General features: G+C 42.0%; 1 protein-coding gene across 7 annotated transcripts in view; it reads right to left on the bottom strand.

Annotated features, from left to right (window-relative positions):
- The window catches only part of ARHGEF3 (Rho guanine nucleotide exchange factor 3), a 306,144-nt gene that overhangs the window by 32,902 nt on the left and 260,923 nt on the right, over window positions 1–12,319 (bottom strand). For 6 of the 7 annotated variants that reach the window (XM_086697858.1, XM_086697859.1, XM_086697861.1 and 3 more), the window contains one exon: window positions 10,605–10,712. In XM_086697858.1, the coding sequence (XP_086553984.1) occupies window positions 10,605–10,712 (108 nt within the window). Of the gene's footprint in view, window positions 1–10,604; window positions 10,713–11,593; window positions 12,306–12,319 lie in introns of those variants that run through there. The other variant, XM_025916206.2, reaches the window with a different exon arrangement.

Here is a 12,319-nt window from a genome sequence, read left to right as displayed (position 1 = left end):
CTTCCAATGCCTTTCCCCCTCCTCCTGCTTTACTTTTCTCTATTTTCACCATGTGCTGTGCCCTGGTTTGTTTCAGACATGTCTGTTTCCTCCATTTTAGGTAATCTCCTTGAAGGCAAGGATATCTATCTATTCTGTTCATTGATGGACTTTTCAGCAACTGGCACGCACATGGTAGGATCTCAACAATTTTGCTTACTGAACAAATGGCATGTTTGTATGTGCTGGGCACAGTGAGGGCAGCTTTAGAGCCTTGTATAGCCAACAAGTAAGGATTGCTACTCCTGTTTTACAGATGAAGAAACCAGAGGCTCAGAAAGGGTAACACTTCCCTGAAGGTCATACAGCTAATGAATGATGCTCTAGAATTTATACTCAGGTCAGTGGTGAACTCAGAATGACTATACAGGTCTGGTCTATTTGAGTCCCCTTGTCCCCACCCATGCCCCTGCCACCAATTTTAACCAATATCCTATCCTCTTCCCCTAAGGTAAGTTTCAGAGTGTGGTGGGGTGCATGTGCCCAAATAAATGACTTTCAGGCTACTGACAGGGATTGTAAACCTCACCACCAGTTACATTTTGGACCAGAAAATTCTTTGTTGTGAGGGGTTGTCCTGTATCTTGCAGGATGTTTAGCAATATCCTATCTGTAACCCTTAGATGCCAGAAGTGCACTCACCCCAATTGTGACAATCAAAACACCTTCACTGCTGAATGTCCCTGGGAGTGAAAAACACCAGTCCATGGTGACTAGGAGACCCAGAATTGGGATGGATAGCATAAAAACAGAAACACATACATAGATTCCTCTGGGAGTGGGAAATGAAAAAAAATGTTCCAGGACAAGTAACAATTTCCACGAGGGAATCCAGCTTAGCAAACCAGTCAAAAACCTAAAGCTCATAATTACTGGCAGCTAAAATAACAATAGCCATTAGAAGCACAGATAATGCAGATTTAGGAAATGGGTGCTCATGTTTATGCCTGAGCTGGGTATGTGGAAAAGATGCTATGGGTGCAATGGGGACTGTCTGTCAGGTGGGAAAAGAGGGACCCTTTACATGTGTCAGAGGAAATGTTAACTCAGCAGGTGAGGCATGATGGAACAGATCTGATTTGTTACTGTTGCCTGTTCAGCAGGGTGCTCCCTCGCCCTTTTCCAAAAACAGAAGGTCTCTATAGCTAAAGATAACATGCTCCAATAAAGAGAGTTCAAGCTAGGGAAATTCTCTGTATTTAGCATTGATATTTTGTAGCAGATGGTTTTTATTACTAAACATTGGAGGTTAGGGTGGGACTGTCAGAGGACAACAGGTTTGTATGTTGCTACTACAATGTACAGTAGTTATGGATGGGATCCGAAAATGTTCTTGAAGAGCATCCTGGAGGAGTCTCTCATTTAAGGTTTTATTAGAGCAATTAACTTAAATTGAGAAATAAAACTTCTCAGTTCTGGGGCTTCCATTACTTTTGAGCCTCACGCTAGTCTTGGGAGAGGCAACTGGACAGATCCTTGCATTTTTGCCCTTTTTTTTTTTTTTTAACGTTTATTTATTTTTGAGACAGAGAGAGACAGAGCATGAACAGGGGAGGGGCAGAGAGAGAGGGAGACACAGAATCTGAAACAGGCTCCAGGCTCTGAGCTGTCAGCACAGAGCCCGACGTGGGGCTTGAACTCACGAACCGTGAGATCATGACTTGAGCCGAAGTCCGACGCTTAACCGACCAAGCTACCCAGGCGCCCCTTGCCTTTTTTAATAGATGAGAAATCTGAGTACCAGGGAATTTAGTGACTGGGCCCAAGGTAAGTGTTGGAATAGGAACAGAGTCTAGTCTTTTGACTATAAAACATGGCTTTATGTTAAGAACACAGGCTTTGGAGTAAAATAGACATGGCTTCAAGTCAACTTAAGAGCTGAGGGACCTTGAGAAAGTTAATCTCTCTGGATCACAGTTTCCTTATCTGTAAAAGGGCATAGTAATGAGTACCTCACAAGGTTGCAGTGAGGATTAGGTAAGATGAAATACGTCAAGGGCTTAGCCAAGCACCTGGTAGGTGAGCAGTAGGCAATGGATGTTATCTATCACTGTTATTATACCATTGGCTGCACTGCCACCATTAGTACTGGTTTATGTGTTTTCACTCATTAGCAAACATCAGACACATCTTTGAATTACTTGGACCAAATGGCTCCTTGGGGGACCTCCATTAGGATGGCTGATAGGAGGAGAAAAGCAGCACAGTGTTGCCTATAAAAGCAAAAGATATGGAATCAGCCTAAAGTGATCAATGGGGAATAATTAAATAAATTACAATGCAACCTTAAAATGGAATATTATATATTTGTTAAAAACATTCTTTTAAGAAAAGCTTAGTGATAATGGGAAAGTCTCACATGTAGAGTTAAGTAAGAAAAGGAAGATCTCTATTTAAAAAAACAACATGTTAATAGATGTTGCCCCTAAATGGTGGGCTATGGATTGTTTAAATTTTCATCTCCATACTTCTCTACATTTATTTTTGAGGTTTTCAATAAGAGATATGAACTAAGAAAAAACAAAATCAGTAAACAAATGTGCAAGACCATGAACACGGAGTTCGAAGTGGTGCTATAAACATAAAATCATATTTGGATTTGGTTCAGATTAATGCACGTTGAAAACATGATGAGAAGGCACCCAATCAACTCACAATAAAAAAAAATATATTGAACCCCATAGACTCAGTGCAAGAAGTCACTCTGTAGCTGAGAGAGATTCTAAGTAGAATTAATGAAAAGCTGGAGAAAATATTCGGTTCAGGTGTGGCAAAAATATTGTACAATTTTCACAGTGCAAACTAAAAATTAGGAAGCCTTCCAGAGACTTGGGGCAGCAGCTCAACCTCTTCATTAGACACCATAAAACAGCTTTTGCACAATAATGTTAATGATACAATATTCCACAAGCTGAAATGGAAATGATGACTCTCCCTGCCACATAGACAAACAAACAGTAAGTAGCAACACTGAGGTGTGATGCCCCAGACCAAAAGTCTGGCCATTATTTTTAGATCCTGGCAAACTACAGGCTTTATTATGACCAAGCTGACTTTTTACCGAAGCTGACTACATGAGAGCCACTGGGAAAACCGTACAGGATCCCGGAGACAGCACTCACACGCCGTGTTACTAAGAACACATTTCTCAACCTTCAGGTTCCTCCCCTATGAGTGGTGGTAAATCCCACCTTGCATCATTATGGAAAAGGTGAAATGAAGCCACGAATGTAAAGTACTTTGCACAGAACCTGTCTCATTGTAAATACTCAACTACTGGAAGTTGTTATTGCTAAATAACAAATGACAAGCTTTAGATTACAATAGTCAACTAGGATAGTGGTCTAACTATCACTCCAGGAATAGTAAAGACCAACAGGAAGTAAGGAGCTCCTGTTGATGTGGAATACGGTCATTTCTTAGCATCCAGACTGCAAGGCAGTGTGATTTCTGGTTGTTTCCTCACACACACACACACACACACACACACACACACACACACACACACCACAAGCTTGTTTCCATATCTGCTAAATAACTTAGGACGAAAGACTTTTTGTCAATTAAAGAAAGTGTATGACCTTGGACCAAGAGACTAAGTTTGAGGTCTTTGGAGAGGAAAATCATGGTTTTGAATACATGGAATTAAGCACATGTATTGGGGTACTCTACTTCTTTCTCATAGTTAGATGGCACCACTCTTCTCTCACTCCTTCCTCAAACCTGAAATGCCCTCCTTCCTTTCTCCCTCTCAGCTCTGAGTCATTCCAGGCCCAACACAAATCCTTGCACCCTTTCCAGGCAGACTTCCTTTACCTGCCCCCCTCTCTTCCCAACCTGTCCATTACTAGTTCTCTCTCTAGTATATTTTATCACACAAGGTTTTAAAATCTTACCCATTTTTATCTGGTTGCAAAGATAATATACAATTATTTAAAGAATTCATGCATGATAGAGATATATAACGTAACAAATAAAACTCAATAGACCCAGACTGCTTATTCATTCTCTACTGATTTCTAATTCTTATGTAATAGGAGAAAAAGGAGAACATAAGACAGAAAACAAAGGAAATGTCAACATCTCTTATACTTGCGTTCCCGAGAGATAACCACTATAAGAATTTGATGATGTTCCTAGCTTTTTTCTGACGATACATTATTGTGGGTGTGTATTATTAGTTGGGATACAATGGTTTGGAATTTCCTTTTTTATAACTTGCTGATATATCTTAGGCAACTGTAACCAGTAGATTTTATCCTTCTCAAGAGCCCTGTCTCCTTTTGCATACTGATGACCTCCCCCAACAAGTCTAGAGCATAATAAACAACACAGTAGAGATAATGAATGATGGAGAACACTAATATATCCCATTTTCTGCTGCATCTGGGTGAAATAAAATACTTTTCAGATCTAAGGGCCGGGAAATGTGGTTACCAAAAACCCTTCCTAAGCCACAACAATCCTCCCTGAGGGGATAGAAGTGGGAGAGGGGCTGATATTCTATTGTGAAATAGCCCAGTTATTATATAACATTACTACATGAGCACCCACTGCCACCTCCTGGAGAGCCCCAAGGAAAAGCAATGGCCAACTATTCTAGTAATAAATGCAGTGATAATAGTAACTGCTAATTTCTGAGCATACCCTAAGTAACGTGTAGTGCTAGGCATACAAAGGAAAGTAAGAGACAAACTTGGTCTGCATGGAAAGCCATGGGACCCCTGGGAAGGGCCATCTTGTGAAGATGTCATAGAAAAATAGAAAAACTGACAAAAGAGAGGGACAAATGTGACTATGAGTCTAGAACCAGGATGCACAGAGGAGTAATTCCACCCAAGACAGGTATACCTCAGGAAGAGAGGCCTGACTCCAGTGATATCAGATGCCCTGACTTCACTTTTTTTTTTTTTTTTACCAGAATTCCACTTTGGGGAATATTATGTAAGGAAAGGAAGAAATAGAGACACATATAAGATTTGCGATCCGGATGTTTAAAGCAGTGCCATCTATGATGGTAGAAAAATGGAAACAACTTAAATGTTCAACAGAAGAGTGAATCAACACCTGGTATATCTTTTTGATGAAATACTGTATGAATTCATTAAGAATTGAGTCTGAAAAATATTTAATGACACGAAAATGTATTTTCATACTGTAAGGTTATTTTATACTGTTAAGACGAAAACATGTTAGAAAATAGTATATACAGTATGATTATTATTTTGTTTTTTTAAAAAAACACGTGCAGGTATATAGTAAAAGACTGTCTGAGTGTGTGCCAAAATGTTAATATAAGTTTTTTTTACTAATGGGGAGATGGGATTATAAGTGAACTTTACTCCCTTTTCTGTGTTTCTCTGTATTTTTCAATTTAAAAAAGATGTTATATAATCAGAAAAGAAAGCACAATTAGAAGGTACTTTAAAAGAAATAGGACAAAAGCCCTCAAAAGACATTCATTACAGGTTATTTGATAATTTAAAAATATTCACAGCCTAAATATCCATTAATAGGAGAATGGCTATGTAAAACAAGACGCATCAAGACACTGGAATAATATATACTTGGACCATTAAGATCACATTTTCCAAGCATAACTGTGATATATTACTTCCCTGAAGCCATAACAAAATTCTGATCCAGCTAAATGACAAAGAGGGGGATGCAAATAAAAGAGATGGAAGAAAGAGATTCTGCAGGCAAAATGCAAAAACAAAACAAAACAAAACAAAACAAAACAAGAAAAAAAAAAGACATAACTCAAGACCAGAAGTATTAGAAGAAATCAAGATAGTTATTGAACTTTAATGAAAGGTATAATTCCCCCAAGAGGCTGTAACAATGATGAAGAGGAAACATTTCTACCCCTATCTGTATGGCTTGGAACTATGTTAGGCCAAGACCCATAGAAACCCTAGAGAAACCGACCATGCACAGTTCCCCACAGAAGAGTTCAATCCAAGAGTGAACAGATCACACAAAGATAATGCTGGGTACACTGTGACTAACACCAAATGAGGCTCAGGGTATGTAAGGTATGTGAATATACCTAGAATAACACTGGAAGGAAATTATTAAAATATTAACAGGGGCTGTTTGGAGTGGAATCTTTTCTCTTTCCCCTTTTTTGTATTTTTCCACAATGAGCATATACTCTTATAATGGAAAAGAAATGAAGCTCATGTTCAGAGAGAACGTAGGTCTCAACCACAGCGTTGTGAACACAGCATTCCACAACACGCACTGGACCCAGCTCAAATGCGTCTAGCAGCTGTGTGGAGCCGGGGGCAGGCACGGCTCAGCCACCCGCCCCCGCCTGCCTGAGCAGCGCTCACTGTCCTCACTAAGCAGGAGGGGCGCACGCAGGCCCCTCTAGCGCTGGGCTGGCATGTTCTTCCCCAGCAGACCAGCAAGGAGATTTTTAGGCCAAGAGGGATGCAGACATCTGTGCTCTAGTCTATCAGCAGCAGTAACTTCCCAGTCAGACACAGACGGAAGGCCAGGCAGACGGCTGTCCCTCTTCAACCTCCACAAACGCTGTCTTTGTGTTGAGGCCCGAGCCCCCCGTCCATCTGGGGCACAGGGGAGGCAAGAGAGAACAAGTCCTGCAGTGTCTTGTCGAACTGTTGCTGCCAGAGCCACTCACATTTGTGGTCGGGGTTTTAACCTTTTTGGAAAAGGGTGCCAGCCCCGGGCTGTCCTGATATCCTCTGGGCTAACCTGTGGTCTCCCGGGGAGCCAGAGGAAGGACTGCCAAGTGTTCCATTATTGATGAAAGGATTGTGTTTGGGTGTTCGGCCCTAAGTCATCTCTTCTCCTATAATAAAAGGAACCCAACCTCAGACATAACTGGACACTAAAAGGGATATATATGTCTCTATGAGGCCAGGTGCCACGGACAAGGGATACTGTGACAGAGAACCAAGCTGCTCAGTTACAGTCTCAAGTTGTTTCTGGAAGGAGAAGAGGAATACATTAATACATGCCTGTGAGTAAGGAAAGAATGCTGGGAGGTTTGGGGCAGCCCCTATGCCACTCTCCTTGCTCTCTGTTCCTCCCCTTTTAGAATGTGCATCAAGACGCCTGCACACAAAATGGAAGAGGATGTGAAGTTGGCCTACTGAGTACTCCTTTGGGGCCTCCTCCCCCCCCGCCTCTTCCTCTTCCCTGTTCTTCAGGCCACATTAGCACCCTATCCCAGTTTAGCTGGAGAGGGAAGCAGTAAAGTCACGAAGCAATTACTGGGATGCAAGGACTGGAAATAATTCTGCAAAACATGTACTGTATGCACCAAGGTGACCAACAGGGAGATATGTGGGGGGCAAGACAGCATTCTCTATGCTTTGCAGATCGTCTTGTAAACATGGCTGTCTAACTCTGCTCACAGACTCAGGGGCATATTTCTATTCACTGACCCCTCCCCGCTCCAAGGACACACTCACAACAGAAGGACAATGCTCAAGTTCTCTCTGTGTCCGTGTGCGTAATCACTGTGAATAACAGTTCTGCTTCTGCCAGGTTGTTTCTGTCCCATAAATGGAGCCTGGAGCTAGCTATTTATCATGATATTTGAAAAAAGTAAATTAAAAAATTATTTTGCCAAAAAAATTCTTTGAGGTTTTAGGAACCAATTTCCACATGTCAGATTCCTCCCTCAGGTCTGGCTTTCTCATCCTTGTTTGGCCTCAGTGTGTTGGATTTCAGACATGGCTTGATTTCTTTCTGTCCCAGTTCTCTAGGTCAATGCAAATTTTCAAGGTGATCAGATATTTCCTGAAGTGTTCCCTGTGTAGTATCCATGTAGGACAGAGGTGGGAGAAGAGGAATAAAGGTTGCCCGGGAAGCCAAAGGAAAGATTTTGAAGGTATGACAATAGAGGATCTTATAGCAACATGCAGTCAGGCCTGGGCTGTGGTGGGAGGCATAGACCAAACTATATTCTAGATAGGAGCACAAACATGGAGTCTATAGGCCAGGCAAAGTGATGCTAGTGAATCAAGGGGTTGGTGTTGGAAGGATAATTGGGAGACGTGGGGACATCTGTAGGTGACAGTTGGCTAGCTACCCAGGTCTAGCTCATTATTGCCACGTGGCAACACAGGACCAGCACTGCCAAGCCTTTCAATTCTTTAAAAGAAGCCAGAACTCCAAATTCTTATATGGATTGTTTGGATTCTTATAAGTTAGCTGTAAACACTACACAGCCAAACAAAACACAACTTGAGGGACAAATATGGCCATAAATCTACTAGAAGGAACTCTGTCCAGGATGTAAGCAACATGAGGGCAGGATGTAGAGCTTTGTGCTTGATGAGGGCCCACTCAATGCTTACAGCGTGAGTGAGGACCTTCCCAGGGAAGAGGTCTGACTGTCCAAGGGGGGCCAATGGGAAGAGATGGCTGGCAACATGGAGGTCTCGTAATCAAGGGAGGAAATAATTAGAGAGCAAACTTGAGCCCCAGCCACTTGGATGGAAAGGAAAGGGTGAAATGGTAGTAGACAGACTAAAGAATTTTCAAAAAGCAGAACTCAGCGAAAGACCAGATGTGCAGGACTAGGGCGGTGATGAATCTTCCAGGGGAAGCCTGTGATGAACTTGGCCAGAGGGCTCAGGGACTGGTCATGGGGGAGAGAAGGTAAACACATTTTTCTTCACTAGCTTCAAAGCCCTTCATCTGGCTCCCCTAGATGACCTTATTTTTTTTTTTTCTTCTCTATTCTCCCACAAAGGGGATCAGGGGATAACCAAGGGCCCAGAGGCCCAAGCACCGAGAGAAACAGAGACAAACCTATAGCTAATTAGGTGATAAGGCATTCATTCAGGAGAAACTGAGGAGAGCTAACAGGGGCATGGACAGGGCAGGAAATAAGCACTGAATAAGGACAGCATCCACAGGGAAATGGCAAGAACAGCTTGGGCTATGCAGAATCATGACATGTTGGCTGAATGGTGCAGAAGCAATGGCAGGAAGGGGTGAGGGAGACCTAAAACAGTTCTTGAATCGTAGATTTTCACAACATAGGATATGCCTTGGGTTCTGGTCCACAATTTTCTTAATAACTTGGAAAGCCAAGATAAAAATATGGCTAAGCAAAAGTATTCAGGACAAGTAAGAAATGGCAGACTCAAGACTACTCAGCTAAGCAAGGTAAGCCTTTTCATGGCATGACTTTTGTTGGTTTCAGTCTGCAAAAGGATTTTTATGATTATCAGATTTGGTCCCAGGCCTTAGAAAATCTCCGTTTTCACCTTAAAAGATAAACTTTATTGGGAGTTTAAGAACAACTATAGCCACTTGTTTACCAAAGAATCATTATAGTAGCTAATGTCTACTACTTAGCCAAGTAATTAGTAAATTAGTGATTGCTACCAAAGGGCTTAGTATAGTTTTGTTAGCAAAATAGCCCTTTAAATGCACTGTCTTATAAATACTAGGGACTTTAATTTTTTTTAATGTTTATTTTTTATTTTACTTTTTGAGAGAGAGAGAGAGAGAGAGAGAGAGAGAGAGAGAGAGAGCAAGAGCGTGTGTGTGAGCAGGGGAGGGGCAGAGAGAGAGAGGGAAACAGAATTGGAAGCAGGCTCCAGGCTGTGAGCTGTCAGCACAGAACCCAACGCAGGGCTTGAACTCACAAACCATGAGACCATGACCTGAGCCAAAGTTGTATGCTTAACCAACTGAGCCACCTAGGTGTCCCTAAATATCAAGGACTTTAAGTGTACTATCTTATAAATATTTACAATGATTCTAGTCTAAAGAAGCTGGTGGCATCATCTCCAATTTACCCATTAGGAATAAAAGCAAGATCTAGAGATGTTATGTCACCTGCCCAAGGTAACAAAGTCTCTGAGTGACAGAGCCACGGTCAGAACTGAGGTACTGTGCTAAGCCTCCAGGGCCTTTGTGCTAAGCATGGAATCAGCAAACATTTTCTGCACAGGGGCCAGATGGTAAATATTTTGGGCCTTGTGTGCAATATGGTCCCTGCCACAACTCCCCGACTGTGCCATTGCAATGCAAAAGCAACTATAGACAATACATAAATATTTAGGCATGTCTGTTTTCCAATAAATCTACTTACGGACACTGATTTTGAATTTCATATGATTTTCTAGTGTCATGTAATATTATTCCTCTTTTGACTTTCGCTCCAGTCATTTTAAAAGGAAAAACTATACTTAGCTTGTGCACCATAAGAAAACAGGGAGTGGGCTGAATTCTTCTCCCCAGGCTATAGTCTAAGCACTAGGCTCTCCTACCCTCCAGCTCAGGTCTAGTTTTCTTAGAGATTTTAGGACAAAACCTGTGAGTGTGCATATGGATGGGGTACAGGACTCGGAGGAAAGACCTGACTCCTCCAGTCAGCCCTCAAAGGACTCCATCTGACCCCAGTTTACAATTTGAAAACAAATCTTTCTTCCTTTTAAGTTCCCTTACTTGCTCCCTTCTGTTGAAATAAGCACTGATTCAGATCTAAGGGGAGGTTCTGGGTAGGACAGGAATGTCCCCTCCTGCACAAATGGTTTTCTGCAAACACAAGCCCACCGTGTCCTTCTTACCTGCAGGGTTTGGCTGAAGCGTTTTAACGGTGTGGCCTTCACGGGTGGGATGAGGTTTGCTAGAGATGTGACTCTGGAAAGGGGTTTGACCCGTTTATTACTAGGCTCCTACAGGGTTAAAAAAAAAAAAAAAGAAAGGAAAATGTCAAGGTTAATTACAGACGACATAACTCCACCACACACTCCTGTCCCAATCCACTCTGGCTGCACACAGTCTGTGGAATGTAAACAGTGTCCCATCTCTCTCCAGCTGTGTGGAGGTGACCTGGCTCAGGAGCCAGGAAAGGGGAAATGGCAGGGGGACATCAACAAAAGCGGCCTCTGAGCAGACAGCAAATGGACAGGGTCTGCCCCTTACTCCTCACACCCAGTATCTGACAGCTTTTTAATTCAGAAGCTTCCACTCAGAATCATTTCCCCCAATGCTTCCTGTAGAGAAAAGCTGCCTCAAATTTCCCATCTAATGACCTTGTCAGGCAGTTGTATTTTGATGCTTCTGGTTTCATCTTTTTAAAAACGTTTTTCCTACCTTGCCTGAAGCCACTCTCCAAATTTCTTTTATGCAATGGCTTTTCTAAAGCACAAGGAATGTTTGATTTTTTAGTTCACTAAATTAAAAAAATTTTTTTAAGGAATTTCTTCTATTACTAGGCCTTTTAAAAAGCATCTTTGTACCTACAGTATATTTGAAATGCACATATGAATACTTATAAAAACAACCAGCAAAAGAAAATGTACAGAGAGAAAACTGCACCATGGGCATCGGTTTTTATAATTCATATAGTCACAAGTTTTGAAAATCACCTCCACATAAAACATGCAAAATAAAACTTGCAAATCTGCAAAGTTACCCCAAACCAAGCAGATGGGTGAGAGGGAGCCTACCCATTTCAGTGGCTTTGCAGATGAGAATTACATAAAAATGACAAGCTGTGAGGAAGAAGGACATGACAGACAAAACATTTTACAAAGACAAAGAGAACAGTTACCCTTGCCTTCCTAAGCTCCATCTGACCTGCAGCAGATGCCGGACAGCACATGAAGACACCAAATTTTGATGGAAAAAGCCAAACTTGCCAATTGTTGTAGCGAACCTCAACCATTTCCAGAGGGAGCCTCAAGATGCTCATCTTTCTTTTTCAACCATTGCTTTCAAAGTTTCGAGGGTTAAACCAGAACTTCAGATTCTCCAGGGCATCCCTGCAGGGTGTTTTGAACATAGTAGGTGCTTGGAAAAATCTTGCCTGAATTTGGAATTTTGCCGAGAAACTCTCATGTCATTTTGTGCCTTTGCTGATCTCAGGTATCAGAAGCCCCCTTGGAAATAGACCCAACCTTTTCGGCATTTAAGTAGAAAAATAATTAAAAGACCAAAGAAAAAAAAAGTGCAAAATAATTCCACGATGCTGCCAGGATTCACTGCATTATTTCTCGAAGCAGTGAAATACTTTTCCAAGACAGAGAATGAATCAGGGCTGCCGGGGACCTCTCCAGCTTTCTGGCATGCTAAGCTGAACAGACAGTAGGAAACTCTCTGAACACTGGGAAGGCTCAGTTCCAAAATGCAAAGGATGAATCTCTCAATATGAGGGAATCACGTTTACTATTGTTTAAGGGCTGAAGAAAAAGATCCAATAGCCCTTCTGCTTCCAGGTGACAGTGTCCTTCAGGATGCTTCCTGTCCAGGGCCTGGCTTCTGAGCATCTGTGCCCAGA

This window comes from Puma concolor, chromosome A2 (assembly GCF_028749965.1).
Source record: "Puma concolor isolate L17-30 chromosome A2, mPumCon1.1.hap2, whole genome shotgun sequence".
Lineage (NCBI taxonomy): Eukaryota > Metazoa > Chordata > Mammalia > Carnivora > Felidae > Puma > Puma concolor.
The sequence above is the reverse complement of the archived record's forward strand: the minus strand, read 5'-3'. Positions and strand labels throughout refer to the sequence as shown.